Source organism: Odocoileus virginianus, unplaced genomic scaffold (genome assembly GCF_023699985.2).
Source record: "Odocoileus virginianus isolate 20LAN1187 ecotype Illinois unplaced genomic scaffold, Ovbor_1.2 Unplaced_Scaffold_3, whole genome shotgun sequence".
Classification (NCBI taxonomy): domain Eukaryota; kingdom Metazoa; phylum Chordata; class Mammalia; order Artiodactyla; family Cervidae; genus Odocoileus; species Odocoileus virginianus.
In genome coordinates this window covers 4,986,481-5,011,922 of record NW_027224265.1, presented here as the reverse complement: position 1 = coordinate 5,011,922, position 25,442 = coordinate 4,986,481, and the positions used below count along the sequence as shown (strand labels likewise).

Here is a 25,442-nt window from a genome sequence, read left to right as displayed (position 1 = left end):
TCTTCTGGAAGATGAGGAAACAACTCAGAGTGGCTGGGAATGTGCTGGAAAAGGTGAATTTAGCCCAGCTACATTCACTTCCAGCTGGTGGGCTCTGCGCCCACATTTGTCTTCAAGATTCACAGTATAGTTGAATAATGTCCCACATTAGAAACTCAGACATGCCCATTACCATAGGACAATATTGACAACCTATTGATAACCAGACACACAATAGCCCAGCCATGTTCCATTATGCGACTAACACTGAGTCTCAGAAATTCCAATGACACTGTTCCATCCATCATTCTAGCCACTCATTTATTCGTTATTCACTCACCCACTCACCCATCTATCCACTTACCCGCACATCCACCCACCCGCACCTATAGCCATTTATTCACCCATTCACTCACTCATTGGCAAATATTTACAGAGATCATTCTCTTTGCCTCTTCCTGGTGAAGCTGCCAAAATTTTTAAAATAGTACCACATTAAATTGCAGACTGAATGCAGTACCAGGTGCTAGAGGGACATAGAAGGATTATCTGACAGACCTTAACACAAATACACATTCTTTACCTTTGTATCCAAAATACATTTTCTATTTACCCTCTGTGCTTACCACAGTCCCCCAATGAGACATTTTGCAATCCACACACAAGGCAAATTGACTAGTTATTTGTATAGCTGATACATCCAACCTCTCTAGCTTGAGATATATATTTTTCTTAATATTCAAGTGAAACAACTCCAACCTGCTTTTCTACCTATCAGGGAATCTCTTTCTTCTCTCCCAGGGTGATCTTTGGACCTGCATGGTGTTGATTCAGTCTCAGGAGGCAGGTCTGTTTACACAGCATCAAAAGGTTAGAACACAAATATCCCTGTTTGGCTCAACAGCTGGCCAAGGTGACTTGGACTCTCTAGCTCTTGTGACTGATGGGGCCCCACTAACGTATCTCTGAAGGTTCATAACATCAAAGCCATCTGTACCTGGGAAGTGCATCCCTGCTGCTGGTACTGTACCATTTTTCCAGATGTTGAATAAGGAGGTCAAGGGGCTTTGGGGGATAAAAACATCCCCCATTCACAAGCGTTTCGCTCAGCTCTGGTTGCTGCATCAAACCTCTGCCCTCCAGAGTGAAGCCCCTTGAGAACTCCTTTCAATACACATCACACATGTGCATTCTTCTTTGAATAAGCCATCATCCAGGGAGTCTCTGTTAGAAAGAATTCAGCTCTGCCTAGAATTAGTCCTCCCCTAAATTCTTGGAAGGTTTATACAAAGAGATAGGTGGGTCAGAGCAGAGAGCTCTATGGTGCCTCACAAGGCCAAGGGTTAGGGTTAGGATTCTGGTTCCTACTATCAGAACCCTGGCCTGGCCTCCACACACACTCCTGCCTAGTCTAGAGGAAGCCCTCTTTCCCCCAGTTCCAGGTCCCACCCACATCCTGCCCCCAAATGACCAGTAGTCAAAACGTCCATTCTCACACCGCATATCTTCTTAAAGACTGATAATAGTACATTTCCCTCCGTCTGGGATACCCAGTCATCATCCCATATTCCCTTCCAAGTTTCCACCACTTTCTTTTCTGGGCTCCTTCTCTTCTTTCTTGGGAAGCATCATTATGCAGTGGGCCAGGGCAGGTCAGGGAAGAAGGGATTCTACCAGCTGTGGAGACACTTCATAGACTTGTTCTGTGTATTAAATGAGGGCGTGGATGCAAAAGTGCCTAACTGAGAAGCACCAATCAACCTGAGCTCTCTTACCCCTTCCTCAAACTACTTAATTTTCTTTGAAACTAAAACTTATCTTCTAATTGCCCTTGACTTCAAATGTCACATTCTTTAGCCCATGCCCTATTACTAATCCATTCTTGCCTAGTTCCTCCTACATTTCTTTTGTTCATGTTAAAGATGATCTTCTTTTCACCTAAGTCTTGCTACCTCCTACACTGATTACTTCAGCTAGATTGAAAATGAGGTCTAGCTCCTCCTCCATAAAACACTAATTAATCAATCATCCTAGAACCAGAGCAACTTGGTGCCTTGATATTTGGTAGAAAGAGCAGTAATGTTGCTGTCAGACTGAGACATGAGATTTAAGGGCAGAAAGAGCTTAGGCAAGTTATTTTCCTCTTGTAAGCCTCAATTTGCTCATCTCTGATACCTTAACTCATAAGCTTATTGAGACATTTGCAAATAACCTAAGAGGAATCTCCAAGGGGCAATAGAACATGAACTTACTGCACCTAAGCAGTAATACCTGCACCTAAGCACCTAAGCAGACTTACCTGGTTCTAGTCTATGCCACTGAGCCAGTTTTCCTATATGGAGTGTACAGATTATTCCATCAGACAAGAGCAAAATTCACATTCGCAAGCTCACATGGAACATTCACCAATAAAGGCTACATTCTGAGCCGTAGCACACAACTTTTTTAAATGTTAAAGCATAGAAACATACAAAATATGTTCTCAGACCACAATGGAATTAAACTGGAAATCAATAACAGAAAGATAACTTCCAAATATTTGTATTTAAATAGCACATTTCTAAATAACGCAATGGTTAAAGATGAAGTTGCAGGCATAGTTAAAAATATTTTGAGCTAAATGAAAATGAAAATATAATTATCAAAATATATGAGAGGCCTTTTCACTGCAGATGGTGACTTTAGCCATGAAATTAAAAGGCGCTTGCTCTTTGGAAGAAAAGCTATGACAAACCTAGACAGCGTATAAAAAACAGAGACATTACTTGCCAACAAAAGTCCATCTAGTCAAAGCTATGGTTTTTCCAGTAGTCACATATAGGTGTGAGAGCTGGACCTTAAAGAAGGCTGAGTGCCGAAGAATTGATGCTTTTGAACTGTGGTGTTGGAGAAGACTCTTGAGAGTCCCCTGAAATAAACCAATCAATCCTAAAGGAAATCAACCCTGAATATTCATTGGAAAGACTGATGCTGCTGAAGCTGAAGCTCCACTACTTTGGCCACCTGATTTGAAGAGCTGACTCATTGGAAAAGACTTTGATGCTGGGAAAGATTGAAGGCCGGAGGAGAAGGGTACGACAGAGGACAAGATTGGTTGGATGGCATCACTGACTCAATGCACATGAGTTTGAAGAAGCTCTGGGAGATGGTGAAGGACAAGGAAGCCTGGTGTGCTGCAGTCCATGGGCTGCTGCAAAGATTCAGACACAACTGAGTGACTGAACAACAGCAAGTAAAGGATAACTTGAGACCAATATCTCTCATAAACATAAGAATGAAAATGCTCAACAAGTATCAGCAAATCAAATTCAATAATTTATACAAAAATAATTTTACAGTCTGGCCATGTGGGATTTATTCCAGGATGTATGTGCTTAGTCACTCAGTCATGTCTGACTCTTTGTGACCCCCATGGGCTATAGCCTGCCAGGCTCCTCTATCCACGGGGATTCTCCAGGCAAGAATACTGGGGTGGGATGCCATTCCTTCTTCTAGGGGATCTTCCTAACTCAGGAATCAAACCCATGTCTCCTGCATTGCAGGTGGATTCTTTACTGTCTGAACCAGGGAAGCCCTGGTTCAATATTCAAAAATCAGTGTAATCCCCCACATTAACAGGCTAAAGAAGAAAAATCACATCAGTCAACACAATAAAAAACATTTAATAAAATCTAGATGCCATTCATGGCTTTAAAGCTTGAAAGTGAATGACTTTTATATTGTATACTTTTATATTGTGTATATACATATATATAAAATACTGTATATTAGTGCACATATATGGAATTTAGAAAGATGGTACTGACAGTCCTACATGCAGGGCCGCAGAGCAGACACAGATGTAAAGAGGACTTTTGGACTCAGTGGAAGACGGCAAGGGTGGGATGATGTGACAGAACAGCATTGAAACGTATATTACCACATGTAAAATATATGACCAGTGCACGTTCCTTACATGAAGCAGGGCGCCCAGAGTCAGTGCTCCGGGACAACCCAGAGGGACAGGGTGGGGAGGCAGGTGGGAGGGAGGTTCAGGATGAGGGGGGACACATGTATTCTGTTCAGTTCAGTCACTCAGGCATGTCCGACTCTCTGCGATGCCAGGCCTCCCTGTCCATCACCAACTCCCAGAGTTTACTCAAACTCATGTCCATGGAGTCGGTGATGCCATCCAACCGTCTCATCCTCTGCCGTCCCCTTCTCCTCCTGCCCTCAATCCCTCCCAGCATCAGGGTCTTTTCTAATGAGTCAACTCTTTGCATGAGGTGACCAAAGCATTGGAATTTCAGCTTCACACATGTATACCTGTGGTCAATTCATGTTGATGTATGGCAAAAACCATCACAATATTGTAAAGTAATTATGCTCCAATTAAAATAAGTTAATTTTTTTTTAAAAGAAAGAAAATAAAACCTCTTAACAAACTAGGAATAGAGATGAACTTCCTCCACTTGATAATGAATATTTTCAAAAATCCTCCAGCTAACATCATATTTACCAGACAACTTACCTTCCTCCTGAGAAATGTGTATGCAGGTCAAGAAGCAACAATTAGAACAACAGACTGGTTCCAAGTTGGGAAAGGAGTACATCAAGGCTGCATATTGTCACCCTGTTTATTTAACTTCTTTTATTGCAAAATGCGGGGCTGGAGGAAGCACAAGCTGGAATCAAGATTGCCGGGAGAAATATCAGTAACCTCAGATATGCAGATGACACCACCCTTATGGCAGGGAGTGAAGAGGACTCTTTTGATGAAAGTGAAAGAGGAGAATGAAAAAGCTGGTTTAAAACTCAGCATTCAAAAAACTAAGATCATGACATCTGGTCCCAACATTTCATGGCAAATATATGAGGTAACTGTCACCGTCACCATCATGTCCAACTCTTTGGGACCCCATGGACTACACAGTCCATGGAATTCTCCAGGCCAGAATACTGTAGTGGGTAGCCTTTCCCTTCTCCAGGGGATCTTCCCAACCCAGGGATTAAACCCAGGTCTTCTGCATTGCAGGCAGATTCTTTACCAGCTGAGCCACGAGGGAACAATGGAAACAGTGAGAGACTTTATTTTTCTGGGCTCCAAAATCACTGCAGATGGTGACTGCAGCCATGAAATTAAAAGACGCTTGCTTCTTGGAAGAAAAGCTATGACAAACCTAGATAGCATGTTAAAAAGCAGAGACATTACTTTGCCAACAAAGGTCTTAGTCAAAGCTATAGTTTTTCCAGTAGTCATGTATGCATGTGAGAGTTAGACCATAAAGAAAGCTGAGTGCTGAAGAACTGATGCTTTGGTGTTGAAGAAGATTCTTGAGAGTCCCTTGGACTGCAAGGAGATCCAACCAGTCTATCCTAAGGGAAATCAGTCCTGAATTTCATTGGAAGGACTGATGCTGAAGCTGAAGCTCCAATACTTTGGACACCTGATGCGAAGAACTGACTCATTGGAAAAGACCCTGATGCTGGGAGGAGATTGAAGGCAGGAGGAGAAGGGGATGACAGAGGATGAGATGGTTGGATGGCATCACCAACTCAATGGACATGAGTTTGAGCAAGCTCCAGGAGTTGGTGATGGACAGGGAGGCCTGGCGTGCTGTAGTCCATGGGGTTGCAAAGAGTTGGACATGACTGAGTGACTGAACTGAACTGAGCCATACTGAGATAAATAAGTAAATGAATAAACAAATAAATGAATGAACAAACATGGGGAAATGGACATGTTTCCCAAACAGAAGAATTACTAACAAGTAATGTAGATGTCTCCCCTTCTTAGGTGCAGTTTGCACACGATGACATTCCTCAAGAGTACAGAGTGAAAGGGGGGAAAGATGAACCTGAAAGGAGAGAGCACCAAAACCCTGCTTCAGCCAGGTGTTCAGGGTGGTAAAGTCACGCTGGTGGTAAATACCCTTCATATGTTGTGGGAAAAATGGCACCTTACTTCTGCAGTCTTCCACCCAAAGTCCCATAGATTCAGTCTAATTATAAGTGAAAGTAAAAGTGTTAGTCGCTCAGTCATGTCTGACTCTTTGCAACCCTATGGACTGTAGCCCACCAGGCTCCTCTGTCCATGGGATTCTTCAGGCAAGAATACTGGAGTGGGTAGCCATTCCCTTCTCCAGGGGATCTTCCCAACCCAGGGATGGAATCCGGGTCTCCCACATTGCAGGCATTCTTTACCATGTGAGCCAGCAGAAAGGCAGACAAATTCCCATTGAGGGACAGTCTATAAAATACTGACAAGTACTCCTCAGAACTGTCAAGGTCATCAGAAACAACCAGAGTGTGAGGGGATGTCCACAGGCCAGAGGAGATAAAGAAACAGGGTGAGTAAATGTTAAATAGTGTCCTGGATGGAATCCTGAAAGACAAAATGAGTATTAGATGAAAACTAAATATAATTAACTATGTGTGCGTGCATGCTTATTCGCCTTAGTCGTGGCTGACTTTTTCTGACCCCATGGACTGTTGCCCACCAGGCTCCTCTGTCCATAGGATTCTTCAGGCAAGAATACTAGAGTGGGTTGCTGTACCATTCTCCAGGGGATCTTCCCAACCCAGGTATTGAACCCATGTCTCACATGGCTTCTGCGTGGCAGGCAGATTCTTTACCACTGAGCCACTGGGGAAGCCCCATAAACTAACTATTCGTTGTTGTTGCTGTTCAGGCTTCCAGTCATGTCCAACTCTTTTCAACCCCATGGACTACAGCACACCAGGCCTCCCTGTCTGTTACCATCTCCTGGAGTTTGCCCAAGTTCATGTCTATTGCATTGGTGATGCCATCCAGCCATCTCATCCTCTGATGCCCTCTTCTCCTTCTGCCTTCAATCTTTCCCAGAATCAGGGACTTTTCCAATGAGTTGTCTGTTTGCATCAGATGACCAAAATACTGGAGCTTCAGCTTCAGCATCAGTCCTTCCAGTTAATATTCAGAGTTGATTTCCTTTAGGATGGACTGGTTGGATCTCCTTGCAGTCCAAGGGACTCTCAAGAGTCTTCTCCAGCACCATAGTTCAAAGGCATCAATTCTTTGGTTCTGCCTTCTTTACAGTTCAGCTCTCACAACCATATGTGATCACTGGGAAGACCATAGCCTTGACTATACAGACCTTTGTCAGCAGAGTAATGTCTCTGCTTTCAATGCACTATCTAGGTTTGTCATCACTTCCCTAGTAAATAGGAACACGCCAATATGTGTTCATTAACCATAGTTCATTGTGACCATACTAATGTAATAGGTAGACAGAACTGGGTGCAGGGATGTAAGAACTCTGGTCTATCTTTAGAATTTCTCTATAAATCTAAAACTCTTCTAAAGTAAAACTTTTGTTTTAAAACAGTGAGATACCAGCACTTAATTTCTGGATAAACTTCCAGCTCTCCCCTCCTCCATCTCCCCTCTCTCCTTCACCCCTCTCTCCTCTATTGAATGTAGAATCCCTGTCAAATACACATCTGTAGCTTAATAACTGTAAAGGTGAAAAACCAGAGAAATAATGCTAACTACCTTCTCCTCACTACTCTTTACTGTGAAGCCAGAAGGAAGCTGAGCAGAAGTCATGTGATATACCCTTCGTCTCCCCCAGAGCAATCACCCATTCACACAAACTGATCCTCTGATCAGATCCCCAAGGACCGTTTCCTATACAAGTCATGTCCGAATTAACTTAGTGTCCAAATTTAACAACCTCAATCCTCATGGACCTTCAGCCACTCTCCCTGACCAGTATAGGGCGTCAGCATCCCTTCTGCCTTGACTCTATTTTCCTTGACTCTAATTTTTTACAGGTTGTAGGATCTGAGCCTTCTAACTCAAATTTCTTCTTCCTTTTAGAATGAAAGATCAAATCTGAAAGCCTGTCTTTTCCTTCAGTCCAGCCATCAGTGCTTTTATCCTCACACTATGCATTTACCACCTGAAACCTTCAGATCTATTCTCTGGGAACATCTAAAATGAGCCTGTGGGAGCATTTAACATAAAGATATCACTAAAACTTTTAATATCTATGTCAATGGTGAGAAAAAATAGAATTTGAAAACTTCCCAAAAGGTTAAACCTAAGAATAAATGCTAGGGTGTTTTTCCGTTTCAAAATAATCCAAAATGCTTTGTATCACTGTCGTAGCAGAGGCCCTTAAACATTTAAGCAGTAACCACCCAGCTAGAGAGCAAGAGAGATTTCAACAGAGCAAACAGCAGCGGCCTCCTCTCTTGTTGTGCCGAATAGACACGGCACTTTTGCTCTTAAAACTTGAAAATTCTGACTGTAGCTTGTTCAGAGTGGACAGACTAGAGGTCCCTATGGCTGTTAGCTTTTCAAAAACACCCCAAAGTGTTTGAGGCCAGAGGGGGGTAGTGCATCAGTTCCAAATTATGACCACGTAACTGCAAAATTGAAACTACAAGCAATCTCAAGGCTTTTAAAAATCTATTTTTGTAGCAATAAAATTATATTTAAGGAGGATGTGAGAGCATTCTAATATGTTTGATATGATGTGCATTGGGACATACATATCTGAAAGAGCTCCCTTGGTAACAAGTAAGAGTATGTAGGATTCATAAAGATCTTAAAATAGTCCAGATCCCAGAGAGGGAGTTGTTTCTTGAAAAAAGGACTTCAGAGCGGCACTCACCAGTGACCCCCCCAACCCTGAGGTCCCCAAAGACACCACCATGAGTACTTTCCATCATTTCTCAAAAGCTGAACAGAGAAAGTGCTTGAGACATCAAAAGGCCACACGGGCTATGATTCTCTAAATGACATGCTTTTGGTCAACAAAATGATTTCAAGCATGGACTCTGGAAGGACCCTTGTTGTGGGAAACTAAGACCCCCTAAAGGGTGAGGAAGGGCCTGCCCTAAGGGAAGGAGAGGGGCTCTGCAGGAGGCAGGCCCACTGACCTGCCGGCTTCAGCCAGATCGGGCTTCGACTCTGACCATCAAGGGGACGTGAGCACAGTGTTCAGTGACGGTTCCTTCTTCCAAGGACACGTCCAACTAAAATTCCACTTTCCTCACCCCTGATTCAGCATGCTTTTTAAAAAAATATTTTAATTATACACGTGATATACATATGCACAAGCTTCTTGTAAAAACCAAGAAACGTAAAAAAGGAAAGAGTGAAAGCCTCCTCCCCCTTGCTCTCCCCAGAGATACTGCTGTTTTCAGGTAGGTAGGCATTTTTCTACATCTTTTTTTTTAATGTAAATATATACTTCTTAAACTGTTTTAAATAAAGGGATCATATGGTCTACATTGTTTTTCTAACTTGCCTTTTCACTTCATGAATATCTTTTCATAACAGTGCACATAGGCCCACCTTTCTTTTTCACTACCACCTCCCATGGACCTCCTACACTTGAGTGACTCGTTTCACTTGGCTGGCTTTTAAAGCAAGGCTGCAGCCTTACACAGGCACGTCTGAGAACATAGGTGAGGATGATCGTAAGCCAGATTCCTAGGAGTGGAATTGCTGGGTCAAACTCTATGTACCATTTAAAGCTGGCTGTTATTATCAAATTTCCCTTCAATGTCATGTCAGTTACATTCCTGTGAGCAGGGAAGGAGAGTGGCTATTTCCCTTCCCTAACCTAGAGGTTCTGCTGCTATTCTTTGACACAGCCACATCCAAATGTGACATTCTAAGTTGCGTGATCCCATGAAAAGCAAATAAGCTTTAATTTCAACACGGGTGTGATGGATGCTGTCTAAAAATGGCATGACAATTTACTTTTGCCTTGAAAGTATTACAACGAGGCTATTTAAACAGACTGTTGCCTTCTTGCCCTGGATCTCCTCTCAGAGTGGACCGCCTTTAATCCTCCCTTAAAACTCTCAGGAACACGCTGTTTTATGACAACCCTACCATCAAACAAGGAAAAAACAGCCGTTCTTTGGGCAGAATTAGTATGGAGCTCCCTCCTTCCCCCCAGTTTAGCAGTCAACAGCAGAGAGTGTTAAACCAGCATTTTACAAATGGGGTTGGACATTATCTTAATTACAGTCAACATGTTTATAATGCTAAATACATCTGACCTAAAAACTCAGCCTCAAAACAGCATGCATGCGGCTAGATAATCTCAAAATGGGCCGGTGACATTTGGTTGACATTTCCTCCCTCTCCCGTGTGAAAGGGTTGATCACTCGCCAGCGATAGGAGAGACAGCCCTAGTTTGCCATTTAAATCCCCTTCCAATTACTTTCTTGCGATTGTATCAGTACTGGAGAAACTGAACTCAGCAGAGATCAGCCTTTGCAACCTCAGCAGAGTCAACCCCATGGTGAAAATTAAGGTATGTGTGTAAGCAGCCATTCATTTTCATAAAATGGTTAATGCACCCTTGGACAGCAAGGAGATCCAACCAGTCTATCCTAAAGGAAATCAGTCCTGAAAACTCATTGGAAGGACTGATGCTGAAGCTGAAACTCCAATACTTTGGCCACCTGATGTGAAGAATGAAGAACTGACTCATTGGAAAAGACCCTGAAGCTGGGAAAGATTGAAGGCAGGAGGAGAAGGGGACAACAGAGGATGAGATGGTTGGATGGCATCACTGACTCAATGGACATGAGTTTGAGTAAACTCTGGGAGTTGGTGATGGACAGGGAGGCCTGGCGTGCTGCAGTCCATGGGGTTGCAAAGAGTCAGACACAACTGAGTGACTGAACTGAACTGAACCATTCATTTAAAAATATATCCACTTGGGTACCTCTGTGTGCCAGGCTATGCTGGGCACTGGAAAGAGGGTGTAGGAAAGGATCCATTCTGTGCCTCCAGGAGCTCTCCTGAGAAACAGGGACACAGACAGCACCTACAGGATGAACGCCCTGCCGCGGGCTGCCAGCCTAGGGGAGGAAGGGCCGGAGAAAGGCTCCGAGGAGGCGGACACCTGAGATGAGGCTCAAACAGATGAAGACAGAAGGAAGGGAGTCCCAAGTGGAAAGAGAGAAAAGGGGTGTCAACAGAGTCTATTTGAGAGCAGATGGCTCAGACGGTAAAGACTCTGCCTGCAGTGTGGGAGACTGGGGTTTGATCCCTGGGTTGGGAAGATCTCCTGGAGAAGGGAATGGCAACCCACTCCAGTACTCTTGCCTGGAGAATCCCATGGACAGAGGAGCCTGGTGAGCTACAGTCCATGGGGTTGCAAACAGTCAGACACAACTGAGAGACTAACACGCAAGAAATGAGCAAGGCTGCAGGGAGGGTGTGCGGTGGGGAGGGACGAGCCACTTTCACCTGACTGTCTGGCTAGTCACTCAGATGTGCGAACGTGTCCTGCAGAACATGGAGACTGTCCCCAAACAATTACTCTGACAGCCTAAGGGACCTCATTTGGATCAAATTTTCTAGTTTCAGTTCATCTCTACTCCAAGTCCTGTATCTAGAAGACCACACAGTGCCCACTCCTCAGACCTATGTTTTGCAGGTCCTGGAGTTCCAGCCTCAGCCCTTCTCACTCCCTGCCTGTTGCTGCCCAAGCCCTGTCCATCCCACTAGCCCAGCTCCAACGCCAAGTCCTTTCTGCCCAATGCACTTCCAGCAGCACTGCCTCGCTCGCCGAGCATTTTCCCCGCCCTGCCCTGATGTCTCACCCCTCCACCGCCACTCCCCCTCCCAAAGCAGCAACGAGGACCAGGCAGGCATAGATGAATGTTTGCTAAATCAAACTGTGTAAGTGTGCCCTGATCAAACTGATCGCCAAACACAGAGCACTTTGACCTTTGAATAAGCCATCACCTCATTCCGTTATCTTTGAACTCCACAGGGTGACGGTGTTAAAATTGAAAGGTCCTCTTGACTTCAAACTTGTGCTTTATCCAAAGACAGAGACCCCTTGCTATTGGTTACAGACCACCAACCTTAGTCTTGCTGATGTTCTAATCTGGGTAAGAAGATGGGTACGTGAGGTTTATATACAATCATCTCTATTTTTTTTGTACATGATTGAAAATGTGAATGATAACAAAAAGTATTTTTTAATCCACCAGTATGTGAGCTGATGTGGAAGCCCACTTAACAAGTAACTTGTTTGCTTAGGCCTGGTTCCTGGTAAACAGAACGGGTTCCTGATCAAAGGAAGAAGCTTTAAAGTCTGACAACTCTAGATTTAAACCTGCCGCATCATTTACTGGCTGTATGACCCAGGACACAGCACAGGTCCTTTCTGAATGTTCACTATTTTCACCTGTAAAATGGGGATGTTGATGATGGTACCCACCTCGTAGGATGAGTGTGAAGGTGGAATCAGATAATAAAAGGATGGCACACAGTATACAATGCCAGGTGGGGCTCAGTAGACTGGTCCTACTGGCATTCACCTGGCATCGCCTGCTATTGGCATCATCATTTTCCTTCTTCTTATATCTTATTTTTAAAACATTCTTTGGTGATTGTTTATTTACATACATATCTCTGCTTCAAGCTCCTCAAACACTGGCATGCTATCTGATTATTTCCAGCATCAAACACATAGCTTGAATTACAGAAAGTGCTCACAAGCTTTATTGATTGTAAACATCAGTGATTATATACCTTAGCACACATAAGAATGAAAGGGTCTTCCCTGGTGGTCCAGTGGTTAAGACTCCACGCTCCCAATGCAGGGGGCCCAGGTTCGATCCCTGGTCAGGGAATTAGATCCCACATGCTGCAACTAAGGCCCATCACAGCCAAATTAAAAAAAAAAAAAAAAAGAGAGAGAGAGAGATGGAGGGACAGTAGACAGTGTATGCAATGACCTCCACACAACCGTTCAGACCTCAGGGAACTGTAAGCCTCTGAGATCTCACGGGGGTTCTACCCAAACATGTTAGAGAGAGCCTTGCAGACCTGCACGCATACACCAGGCACTCCAGAAATAAACTTCACTGAAACTGTGGTCCCAACACCCGCTGATTTGACTTGCTCGTGCTTTCATTCATTCAACAAAGGTCTAACGAGTAACTCCTGTAAGACAAGCAGTGTGTTGGATGCTTAGGAATATATGCGTGCTAAGTCGCTTCAGTCATGTCCAACTCTTTGTGACCCTATGAACTATAGCCCGCCAGGCTTCTCTGTCCATGGGATTCTCCAGGCAGGAATACTGGAGTGGGTTGCCATGCCTTCTTCCATAGGAATATATGGAGAAAGGGAAAAAAAGGAAGGCAGGTTTTGCTCTCAAGAGACACATAACCTAGGGAAGGAGATAAGTAAGGAGATTATTTCATTACACTGTGGTAACCCTTCAAAAGAAATAGGAGGAAGAATAGAAGGAAGCAGGCCTTCTGCAATTAGGTCCTGTTGCTGTTTAGTTGCTAAGTCGTGTCTCCTTTGCGACCCCATGGACTGTAGCCCGCGAGGCTCCTCTGCCCATGGAACCTCCCAGGCAAGAATACTGGAGTGGGGTTGCCATTTCCTTCTCCAGGGGATCTTCTCAACCCAAGAATAGAGCCCACATCTCCTGCATCAGAAGGCAGATTCCTTACCACTGAGCCACCAAGGGAGCAGAAAGCAGAGACATTACTTTGCCAACAAAGGTCCGTCTGGTCAAGGCTATGGTTTTTCCAGTGGTCATGTATGGATGTGAGAGTTGGACTATAAAGAAAGATGAGCACCAAAGAATTGATGCTTTTGAACTGTGGTGCTGGAGAAGAGTCTTGAGAGTCCCTTGGACTGCAAGGAGATCCAACCAGTCCATCCTAAAGGAGATCAGTCCTGGGATCAGTTCATTGGGAGGACTGATGCTGAAGCTGAAACTCCAATACTTTGGCCACCTGATGTGAAGAACTGACTCACTGACCCTGATGCTGGGAGGGATTGAGGGCAGGAGGAGAAGGGGACGACAGAGGATGAGATGATTGGATGGCATCACTGACTCGATGGACATGAGTTTGAGTAAACTCCAGGAGTTGGTGATGGACAGGGAGGCCTGGTGTGCTGCGGTTCATGGGGTCGCAAAGAGTCGGACACAACTGAGCAACTGAACTGAACTGACTGAATTAGGCCCCACTGAATCTTAAAAGATAAGTAGAAGCAGGCAAACAAAAGAGACAGGGAAGGGTGCTCCAGGCAGAGGGCACAGCGCGTGCAAGGCAGAAAGACAAGAAAGGGCTCTGGACACACCACAAGCTGTAAGAAGCTCTGAATGTCTGTAGAGATACTACAGTGGGTTAGTGCAGAGACCACCAGGGCTTGTCTGCTTTTCCTGAAAGTAACCGGGAGTCACTGAAGAATGTTGAGAAGGGCATGAGCTAATATTGGCATTTTGGAATTATCACTTTGTTAGCTTTCTTGTAGCAAAGAGAACAGACTTGGACAATCTGTCATATTCCTATTTTACCGGTAACGGATCTGATATTGTCAAGCCAGAAAAAATCTTAGAATCACCTCTTCTAACCCACGTATTGTAGAGACGAAAAAACTTACTTTCAAGGGTTACAAGGTAATTTATCCAAACTACTTATCTTTTAAAAATTATTTGGTGAAATTAAAAATGCTGCCCTACAATTCAGTCCTTCTGGGTCTCACTACCCCCTTCCACTTTGCTGGCACGGGGGCCATATGGGCTCATTCCTGTGGACATAGCTCAGGGAAGAGGCTCTTCAATGACTGAAAACATTTCCCAGTTTTGAGAGCTGGTCGAATATATAGTCTATGAGCATGAGAAAAATGTTAACTGGTTCTGACCATTTTCTCCTAGTGATTAAAAAGTTAAACCCTTTTAAACCAGAGATTATTCTTTGAGCTTCTAATACTATTTAAATTACAACTCCCAGATCTTGAGTGATGTAACAGACTCAAGTCCAAATGCTGCTTTTTTAATTCTGTTCATCACATGGTGGTTACTTAACATGACAGAAGGCAACATGACTAGATTGGCCTGGTAACAAGATTTTAGAAGGGTTCTCAGAGCGGTAAAGCTTGCCATCCCCTCAATCCTCCACAAAAACAAACAGGTTGATTATGTCATGTTTCTATCCAGGAAATCTCAAAGAAATCCACAGAGGTGCATCTAATCTACGTAATGCTACAATCTGATGACCCACGGGGTCAGTTCCTTCCAATGACCACAGTAACCAGATTGCGCAGAGCGATACGTCCCAGTTTTGACAGCCCAGAGCTGGCCAGCCATCAAGTCATCATTCCTGAAACAAACTGTGAGGGTTAAGTAGACTTCATAAACTAAAGCACCAGGGACATATCTATTTAGTAGATATCTAGTGGGGAAAAAAATAAGACAATTGTCTCAGCCATGCTGATATAAAAAGCTACTTGCTTCAGCAATACCAGATAACCACAACAAAAGAGAATGGTGTTTGGGAGAATCCCAGACTACATGCACTCTGAAAGTTATTTCCATTTGCTTTAGCAAACATGCAAAAATTCAAATGGATAGCAGCTCCATTATTAGTAATGCAATAAATATTGTCATCAACCCCTTCCAAGCAGAGATCCTGCAAAGATGTGATGAGCCTAAGATTTCAGGCCTCAGGACCCTTATAAAACATGAGCATCATTTCAACCCTCACAAGAATCTGCATGTTTAATTCCATTTCACAAATGGTCAAACAGGCTCAGAGAGGGACCGTCATTTGTTTACTCTCACACAGCTTGAAAGTGGTAGCTGCAATGGGAACCCACGTCTATCCAAAACAAAGCCTGGGCTTTTTGCATTCCAGGCCTCCACAAGTGGACTGGCTCCTGGGGGGTAGAACAATCAAGCTGAAATTCATCTGGTGCAGGCCTGGGGGAAATCATGATGGAGCCGCCACAAAGTGCAGAGTTCAGAAAGTCCTTGAGATCGGACTATGTATCAGGTTTGCTCTTTGGATGACCTCCTCCACTGAAAAAGTTAATGCAGAGGTTTTGTTCTTCCCATTTAATGGATCAAGACAACTGAGACTCAGAGACCATGACTTGCTTAGATCCCAAGAAAATCAACAACTTTCTTGCATGAACTCCAAATCTACCAATTGGAGCCCAGGGCTCAGTGTCCCTTCCTTAAGACTTCTTATTATTCTATCACCAGTAAAAGTTCTGCGTTTATCTGAACAGGAAAGGCATCTTCTTAGATGGAAAGGAAAAAGAACACCTCTTTAAACTGTCTCTGTCTTTCTAAAGTGTCTTACATGTATCTAGTATTGTGAAAGCTCATTGGGATAGTTAAATGAAATAAATGTCATATTTTAAATTTTCTTTTATGGTTGTAAATCAAATTCTCTGAAAGATTTTGTCAGTCAAATGAACACTTCATGAGATACCCTCCATTCATCCCACATGCCAGAAACCCAAAGGACAGTCTCATCCACAGTGTCCTAAATTTTACCATTATTTAATAGTCTTTATTTTTCATTCTGCCAATGAAATACACAGTGTTTCATTGGTTGGACAACAACAACCCTGGGCATCACAGCTCATGTTGCTGGACTACCAATTACAAAACAGCAAAATTAAACCGCAAAGAATCAAGATGTGTAGAAAGTTAAGAAGCAAAACAAAAAGGCATCATGCTTTAAGCGAGTTCATTCTAGATATGTTCATTATCTGCCAAAGCCTAGGGAAGGCAAATATGGAATTTAAAAAGACACCATCTGTTGTGTGATGTTCAAATTATAAACTTAACCCTTAATTTTTACATCACCTGCTGTTCAATCATTCTCCTTTGGGATTAAGAGGAAAAAAAAAAGCCAGGTTAGCACATGAACTAAGCAGGTTTAGCAGGATCAATGGAAGTTCCGTGTAAGACTTTTAAATAAGCCTAGTATCACAGTCTGTGTGTTTTCTCCAGAAAGAAATTCTTATTATATTTTACTCTTAAAACAAACACTATTCATACAGTGGTTGCCATTAAGCCATGGTCCACAACCATGCAGAACAAGCCACAGACTTTTCTGTAATTTTCATGTTATTTAAAATCTCTAGAGTCTTAAAAAGTAAAAGTAGAGATTTTAAAAGTCTTTTAAATCTGTGAAATGAAAAGGAGAGTAATTCCTTGAGCAAAGACGGAGGTTTTTTTTTGGGGGGGGAGCGGAGAATGGTTTTCAGACAGAAGGAAAAGAGTTTATAGCCCAAATCAACTTTATGTTTAAGTATTCAAAGGCAACATGTGGCATACATAAGAGGAGATCACCACTGAAAAGAAAAAGTAACATATCCTTGAAAATGCCCAAGTTTTCTTACGTGTAGATCTGAAATATTCTAGTTTTTAAAATGCATTTAACTACTGCAGCACAAATGCAACATTCAGGGTGGTTCTGAGTTCACAAAATAATTTTATTATATGTAAGAAAGCATACAGGCAATAAAATTAAGAAAACATTCACAATGCATAAATAACACAGACCTGATCAGGAGATAGTTTCCAGTAGACATCTTTCTTGTGACCCACTTCATCTAAATGTTAAGTCAATTGCTTATCCACAAGAATACTTTGTAAACATTTCCAAAAAAATTCTCTTGAAATGCCCCACATGAGTTGGTATCTGGCAGCAGAGACTTGGAATACTTTTTACAGTCCAGGTGATGACACAGGGACTGGATGCCAAAGCACAGAGAAAGGGCTAGCGTTTGTCAGCAGGGATGCGGATGGCTTTAGGGTGCTGAACACGAGAGGAGAAAGGGTCTCCTGTTTTTTCCACCAACAGAAGCGTCTCACTCAAGGACGATAATGAGGCACTATCTGCTAATTTTACACCATTAACGTTTAGACTTTTTAAAAGAAATCAAGTCTAAGTTCGGATTAAAGCATTACCAAAAGTAGCCCCACTGAGCAGCTTGGCTGGTAAGACGGAGAGGAAGGATTTGACCTTTGCCCACGGGTGAAACTGTTGTGACACACGAGTTAAGAAAACTCACTGTCCTCACTGCACATCTCTAACCAGGACAGTCATTTATCGGGTTCAGAAAAGCTATCTGACGCAGGAAATGAGAAAAGACAGAGAGGGCCAATTATTTTACATAAATACAAAGTGGCATGTACTTTTTATTGCCACCTAATATAAATTTCAAGTTGGATTCTTCTTCAGCTGACTTTTATTTCAGATATTTACAGAACTGCAAATCATTCTGCTGGGAAAGTCTTTGTCACATAAAAAATTTTGAACACAAGAGTAGCTATACTTTTTTAAATCTTTCAAAATCTTTTTAAGAGGAAAAAAGTTATCACAGCATTTGTCAATTCTCATCTCCTATTTAGCTGTGCCAATAAATTTTAAGGAATAGTCACAGCTTCATTTTCTGTTTGTCTTTGCTGTGTTTCTGGAAGTTACAAATGAGCATTTAGGCTCTCAGAGAGTCTGTGTATTTGTTTCATCGGCTTATAAAGTGCTAGTCAAATGAACAAAAATGCTATTTTAAGATCTCAGATAACTCATTCTATTAAATATGATAAATATAGATTTAATATAATAAATTAAAAATATCCATATAATACAGTAAATAAATAAAACCAATATCAACTAAGCATCAATTCTGGGGGGAAAAAAATCCCATTCCTACTGTAAGGCTCATTTTTTTTTTGTTTTGTTTTAGGAATAATTTATAAAGGCATGCACCTACCTTTACAATCTGAAAACTTTTCTTGGACCAGTGTTAGCACCTGTTTGTACACAGCAAACTCAACCTTTCTCATTTCCTTCCTGGAAAGCTTTAATTTTTAAGTGAAGCTGTTCATTGTTGATTCTTTGCCCTATTTATAAGTCCTAAGATAAGAATCAGTTTCTAAAAACAACTTTGGAGCCAAAGACAGGTCCCTTATGAACACGCGCTTCACCTGTGTCCCTCTTGATTCACTATGAGCAACACAGAAAACACACCGGAACGTAGATTAAAATGTAGTTAGTTGTGTGTTGAGGGGAAGCAGCAGAGAAGAGCTCGCCCGACATCTCAAGAGTCAGCACACCTTAGTTTCCTCACCGCAAGCCTCAGAGAAAACTCCTGTAGCTTTTGGGACGAGCAAGACTGCTCAGAGCTCAGGTCGGGTGCTGTCCATTTTGTGTGATGGGCTGGATCTTCTCCAGAGAGACATCAGTGTCATAGTCCAAAATGACAGACAGGGCTGGGGACAGCTTCTCCAAGGGCTTGACTATTCCCCCTGCCTCTTCCTTCTTCAGGTCCTCGGAGGAGCCCACAGCATGTGGGATCAGATACACCACATTGCAGTCCTTGGAGATGGAACCCCGAGGCTCGTGATGGCTGGAAAACACCACAGCCCCGTTATTGATGCTAACCGTCTCTATGGCATTATTCGTCGTCGGGCAAAGCCTGTAGCATCCTAAGAGGGTGGAAAATGCCTTCCGAAAATCAGCATTAAAGGCATAAATGATGGGGTTCAAGGAGGAATTTGCCCACCCGAACCACACAAATACGTCGAAGGTGATGGAATCGATGCAGAAGGGCTTGGTCTCTCCAGACCCACAGAAGGGCACCATGCAGTTCAAAATGAAGAAAGGGAGCCAGCAGCACACAAACACCCCCATGATCACCGACAGGGTCTTCAGGACTTTAGTCTCTCTTTTGAAGGACATCTTAAAGGAGCTTTCTGGTTGAGAACATTCCATGGGGTTTCCGTTACCTGTAGTGGTCTGGCAGTTCTTGGCATGGACTGCTGCCCTCTCCAAGGCTGAGATGCGCCGTATTTGTTTCTGGGCGATCCTGTAGATCCTCGTGTAGGTGACAATCATGATGGCCACAGGGATGTAAAAGCTTATTAGAGAGGATGAAATGGCATATGTCCTGCTCAAGCTGGAGTCACAGCTGTTGATGGTCTTGCTCAGGGAAGTGGCATTCCCCTCGGAGGGACCTGTGGGTTTTGCCTTGTGCCAGCTGAGCTGCACGGGGATGAAGGAGATAAGAACAGACAAAGTCCATGCCACACTGATCAGAATGAAGGCTGCCTTGGGAGTCATCTTCCTCTCATACCGGAAGGGGCTAGAGATGGCCCAATACCTGTCCACACTGATGACACAGAGATTGAGGATGGATGCGGTGGAGCACATGATGTCAAAGGCCACCCAGATGTTACAGAAGGACCCAAAGGGCCAGAAGCCAGCGATCTCGGCCACTGCTTTCCAGGGCATGACCAAGACGGCCACCAAGAGATCCGACACAGCCAAGGAGATGACGAAGAAGTTGGTCACCTTGGATCGCAGGTGGCGGAACCTGATCACGGCGGCACAGACCAGCGTGTTCCCCAGGAGGGTGGACAGGATGAGCAGCGACAGGAAACAGGCTGTGAGGATGCGGAAGGAGAAGTCCCTCTCCGCCACCAGCCCAGTGCCTTCCATGGCAGAGGTGTTGAGAGTCCTCATCTTCCTGAGGGTGAGCACAGAGGGGGCTCGGACAGCCCTCAAGTTCCTAGGCAGGGATTAGGGACTGATCAGACCTGCAGGAGTCCTCACGGGCCACGCAGCCCCGTGCCCAGCCCCACTTGCTCCCCTGGGTGGAGGACCTTACCAGCATTCCACCAGACGGCTGCAAGAACCGAGTGGCAGTAGCCTGCCCTTGGCAGTCCAAGTCAGCCCCTTGGAAGGTCCCTTTTGCTCTCTAAGACTGTCTTCTGACTTCCTTGCTCCAGGTCACTGTCGCAGGGACAAGCTGACCCTTCAATGCCTCCTGGGAAGCCCTGGTGTTTTAGCATATTCTAAGCTGTCAAGCCAGAGACTCTCAGGCCTCTACCGAGCTCGTCAATTGTCGTCACATTCCGGGTCTGTGGCCTCTCTGGTGGTGACAGAAAATTCTCCCCTCTGAGGCGCAGCTTAAAATACATGCCCCGCTCCTCCAAGCCCCAGGCTCCGCAGCAGCTCCCCTAAAGCCCTAGAAAGCAAAGAGAAAGCAAAGGTCGTTTGCCAAAAGGAGCAGATCGCATCTTCACTGCCAAGCCCCATCCAGCTCCCTCTGAGCCACCTACCTTGCCTTGGGGTCGTCTCTCTCCCAGCCCCCGGGAGCTCTTGGAGCTCCGAGAGCAGTCTTCCGAGGCGACGCCGCGCCAGGGCACCCAGGAGGCGCGCCAGAGTCCTGCCCTGCGCGCGCAGCCTGGGTTCCGCGACCGATGCGCAAAAATCGCAGGAGCAGGTTTGGGAAAAGGATCCCGGGCCAGGTCCACAGAGAGCTGGCGTTGCCCCCCACTGCCTCGAATGGCTGGAGGCGGTTCAAAGCGGACGAGACCCCGGAAAAGGGCTTCCAGGTTCTCGGAGAGAGGGTACCCCCAGTACTACTCACCTGAGCAGCTACCTGTCTCCCGGAGCCGAGCGCCCAGGCACCCCTCGAGCGGCCTCTGGCCCCTCGGGGAAGAGCCCTGCGCCTTCCCGCGGAACTGCCCGCTTCCTCCCAGGAGCCCGTGGGCACACGAGGCAGAAAGAGCCGAGCTTGTACCGGAGGGCGCCCGGGCCGGTCGCATTCCCTCGGGGCACAGCCCACCCCGCCCCCGCGTCCCCTCCCCTGCCCCGGAGGCGGGCCTCGCTTGACAGGCAAGAGTTGCCGGCGACAGCTGCACGTGGTTCGCCAGGCTGGTGCCGCGGGCGAGAGGGGTGGGGGGAGCCCAGCTGATTGCTTGCCCGTCCCAGGTTACCCCGCCAAACCCCGGGCCCCCGGAACCCGGGAGGGCACCCGGACAGGGGCCCGCGAGAAAGGACCCCTAGGTGAAAACCTCAAGCGAGCCTGAGTCTCCAGGAAGCAAAGCTCCGCGCGCCATCCAGCGCCTGCGGGGGTCAACCCCACGCCCTTCTCAAGACCAAAAGGAGGCTGGGACCCGGCTCACTCTTCCACGCACATCAACCTCCAGAACAGCCCGGCTCCGACAGGCGCTGCCTCCAAGGGCCCCTCAACTGGGATGAAACGTGCCCCGCGAGCGCCTGTACTCACCGCTCGCCGGGAGGGCTCCGGGCAGTAGCGCGCCTGGGCGGGTGCGCTCCGCGGCGCCCCGAGGGCGCTCACCTGGCGCCCAGCTTGGGTAGCGCGCGCGTCCACCGCTGTGGTCACTGCCGGACTGCAGCCGGAGCCAGGCGCCCGGCGAGAGCCGCAAGCCCAGCGCCACGCTCTCAGCGGGCCCGGGGCGCCCTCTGCCGGCCGTTTTGGCTTCCAGCGCCCCGACTGCGCCCTCTCAGACCCCAACCTCGCCGGTATGGGCTCCAGCATCCACGCGGGACCGCGCCTGGACCCACTCTTCCTTGACCATAACTACCAGAACCTGGGAAAGAGGATGGAGTTCTCTGCTCGAAATCCCTAAAAACTGACAAGGGTGAAAAATTTCTTTTGCTGGCACTTCATTCGCTGAGCCAATGTACAATATTTTCCAGAGCGCTCACTGCATGTACCAAGAGCAACAGGGTAAGCAAGAGGCAAGCTCTCCTCCCAAAGAGTAAACCAGAGAGATCTGGCATTTACTGAACAGACTCTGGGTCCCAGACACAGGCCATATGTCGCCCACCCCTTACAAAAACATCCCTCCTGATGAACTTCCTCATCTCCATTCTGCCCAAGTGGAAAAGCGGGTTCAGAAATGTACCCAAAGTTACAGGGTTGCTGAGACGGGGCCAGTTGCCTGACTCCCACCTGCGTCTTATTTTCACGTACACATCACTGCCTCTGGGAACTCTGAGTCTAGTCTCCGGATTCCACGAACTACATAATTACCCACAAAGCTTAAAGAGAGGGACGGGCAGGAGGGAAGCAAGGGAACCTGGAGATGACTGCCTCTGAGTCCCTCCCCTGCTGTCCTGGCTGAAATCTCAGGGCGCAGACTGCACAGCTAAAAGGCAGAAGTTATGTACATGGCGACATCGCAGTGCCTTGCCGCGCCTTCCTAAGAGCAGGGGAGATAAGCAGGGTTTCCTTGTCGGACTGCCTGGCTTCCGGTCCCTCCCCTGCCAGCGCTGGTCGCCTGTGCCCTGTCCCCTCTGGGAGCTCGTCTTCGTCCTCTCTGAAATAGTGCCGGCATCACAGGTTTGTTCTAAGTATTCAAGGAGATGGTGTTTGTTGAGGGCTTGGCACAGAGCCTAGGACTCCGTCCCCTTTCCTGGTAGGAAGCCCCAGGGGCTCATTAGAAAACCCATAGTCTTATTTCGCTGAGAACCTCGCACCACATTGAAAGCCACGATTTTCTCGGTAAAAACTCTGACTCTAAATAATAATTCCATTCAATTAGCCAGTACAAGCTGCACCTTGGTTTTCAGTGAAAGAACCTCGTTGCAGACGGCAGAGCCTCCTTCGCTCCTATGCCCAGCCCGGTCCTCCCGTCCCCACCCTCACCGTCACACACAGGGACACCACGTGCTTGTAGAGTCTTAAAGCCATGCTTAGCATGATACTTCCAGATCATTTCCCTTAAAGCAGTCGTTCCCCAAACTTTCTGGCTTTATTGCATCTTTCTCTCCCTTTCCCTAACAAGTGAAAGGATATACTTCTGGTTCAAGATAGTCATGTCAGCCTGAACATTTAACTCCCCACATGGTACCCACCCACCCTGGAGTGTTCCCACTGCAATTACCCAGAAACACACAGGTAGAGGAAATTCAGCACTAACCCTACAGGCAGGAAGCAGGGAATCCTTTTTCTCGAGAATAAAAGGCAGGTTGTAGTGACTGAGCACACATGAACAGGATTGAACTGGAGGAAGGAGCTGACCTGGCATTTTTCATCTGGGCAGAAACTCCAGGAGAACACATGCCAAGATAAAAGTAACAGGGCCTGGAGGTCAGGACAAGGCCAGTGTGGGGTGTAAATTTCTAGTGATTCCCCTGAGAAACACCCCCAGCGTCCAAGCCCTCCCAGAGTTAATAACCCTGGCACTGCCCACTGCTCTTTAGATCAGAGCCCAGTGGCAACTGGCCTGACCTCCGGTGGCCTCACCTTCAATGAAACAACAGTTCAACAGCCGAAAGGTATTTGAACTGAAATTTAAATATGAACCAAAACCTCGTTGGAGGCAAATGACTTTCACATCGCACTTCATATCCTCTTTCTCTCTCAAGGTCAGCAGCTGCTCAGCAACAACCACACACAAAAAAGCTTTCTTTTCTTTGCTTGAAAAATTCCCTAAATTCTTTCCAAGCTATCCCACACTGACCTGTGTCTTTTTCTCTCAACTCGCACACCTGAAATGTCTAGGTTATCAAATCAATATATTGTACAGGTTGAGAAGTATATCTTCTACGAGTAAACTTCTGCCATTTTTACTGTCTGAACATCCAATTTTCAGTAACATCCTTACCCATAACATACCCCCTCAAAAGGCTTAGGAATGAAGCTAGGGGAGGGAAGACTCGAATACCTAAGAGGATAATTTTGTTTTCTGTCACCCGAAAAACGAAAGAGTCGGACAATTTCTTACGATTCCAAGACAGACTCCTGAGGTCTCTCTCTGGCAAACGTAGGTTATTGATTTTTGAACGTCATTGCTAATGGAACAGGAAAAAGTAAAGTGTAACTTAAGTCTCAGGATTTTTTCCACTTTGCAGAGAGTGTGAATTTCAGAGGAACTTACAGTTTGGCTAGAAAGTGAAAGTGTTAGTTGCTCAGTCGTGTCTGACTCTCTGTGACCCCATGGACTGTAGCCCGCCAGGCTCCTCTGTCCATGGAATTCTCCAGGCAAGAATAGTGCAGTGGGTAGCCATTCCCTTCCCTTGGGAGGATCTTCCAACACAGGGATCAGATTTGGGTTTTTTCCCCCATGTTTTCTTTCTTGAAGCCAAGGTGAAACAAAACCTTCCGTTTTGTTCTATAAAAATCTCCCCCACAAACAGTCAGGAACCGAATATAAATGCAAGCAGGTATTAGCATTAGATCGTGCTGGGAATGTAAACCCCAGTACAAAAGCCCTTTTGTTTCCCAAATTGGCATGTCTTTTAAGCTTTACCATGATTTATGCACTGCAGGAAGGGGGGAGTTAAAATGTTGCTTTTCAACAAATTTTTATTTGGCATTTGTAAAAGTAAATGAATACAGAAGGCACGCTATCACAGGGGAGCTTAAGCTTATAAAAGACTAAATAAAACAACTGATCTGTCAGAAGACAAATAAAACAAGTATAACAAATTAATATTTGGGAGGCTCTAGGATATTAAAGCTAATTTAATACCCCAAAATGAGTGCTTATAATGTTAGTTAGAAGAGATAAGTTTTGGCTGACTTTGACTAAATAACTAGAATGTTTGTTTTAGATCATCAATATAACATCTCTGAAAATTCCTGATCCCATGTTGAATTTTCTTCTCCTATAGCTTATTATATGATTCAAAAATCAACGCTATTAAAAATGTTAAATCCACAAATATCACTTTGGGTAGAGGTTGAGAGGTAGTCCATCACGCATAATGTGTGTATGTTGTTGTATCTGTTCTTGCTTGCCTTTTCTCTTTTCTTTGTTTTCTGACTTCTGTAGATTTACCTGAGTAGTTTTTATGATTTCTTTTTATCTTATGCATTGCCTTATTGTCTATAATTCTTTGTTTTGCTATTTTCGTGCTGTTTTCATGCTTTAGGG

At 45.2% G+C, this 25,442-nt stretch overlaps 1 protein-coding gene and 1 non-coding gene across 5 annotated transcripts; one reads left to right on the top strand and one right to left on the bottom strand.

Moving 5' to 3' along the window:
* The first annotated feature begins 12,545 nt into the window (after window positions 1-12,545).
* Window positions 12,546-12,618, top strand: TRNAW-CCA (transfer RNA tryptophan (anticodon CCA)). Its single transcript has one exon. It is a non-coding gene; the product is annotated as a tRNA-Trp (tRNA).
* Window positions 12,619-17,215: 4,597 nt separating this feature from the next.
* DRD1 (dopamine receptor D1) lies at window positions 17,216-22,550 on the bottom strand. Of its 4 annotated transcripts, XM_070462317.1 has the most exons (3): window positions 21,182-21,772; window positions 20,417-20,776; window positions 17,216-20,317 (listed from the first exon to the last, which is right to left on the bottom strand). In XM_070462317.1, the coding sequence occupies exon 3, from the start codon at window positions 20,269-20,271 to the stop codon at window positions 18,934-18,936; it is 1,338 nt and encodes a 445-aa protein (XP_070318418.1). In that variant the 5' UTR covers window positions 20,272-20,317; window positions 20,417-20,776; window positions 21,182-21,772; the 3' UTR covers window positions 17,216-18,933. The 4 variants fall into 4 exon arrangements, with proteins under 4 accessions (XP_070318418.1, XP_070318417.1, XP_070318416.1 ...); XM_070462316.1 differs by lacking the exon at window positions 21,182-21,772 and adding an exon at window positions 21,824-22,550 and having other exon boundaries at window positions 17,216-20,776; XM_070462315.1 differs by having other exon boundaries at window positions 17,216-20,776.
* Window positions 22,551-25,442: the final 2,892 nt, after the last annotated feature.

Excerpts from the sequence above, each read along its gene's own strand:
- DRD1 (XM_070462316.1), bottom strand. The coding sequence starts at position 20,271 with ATGAGGACTCTCAACACCTCTGCCATGGAAGGCACTGGGCTGGTGGCG.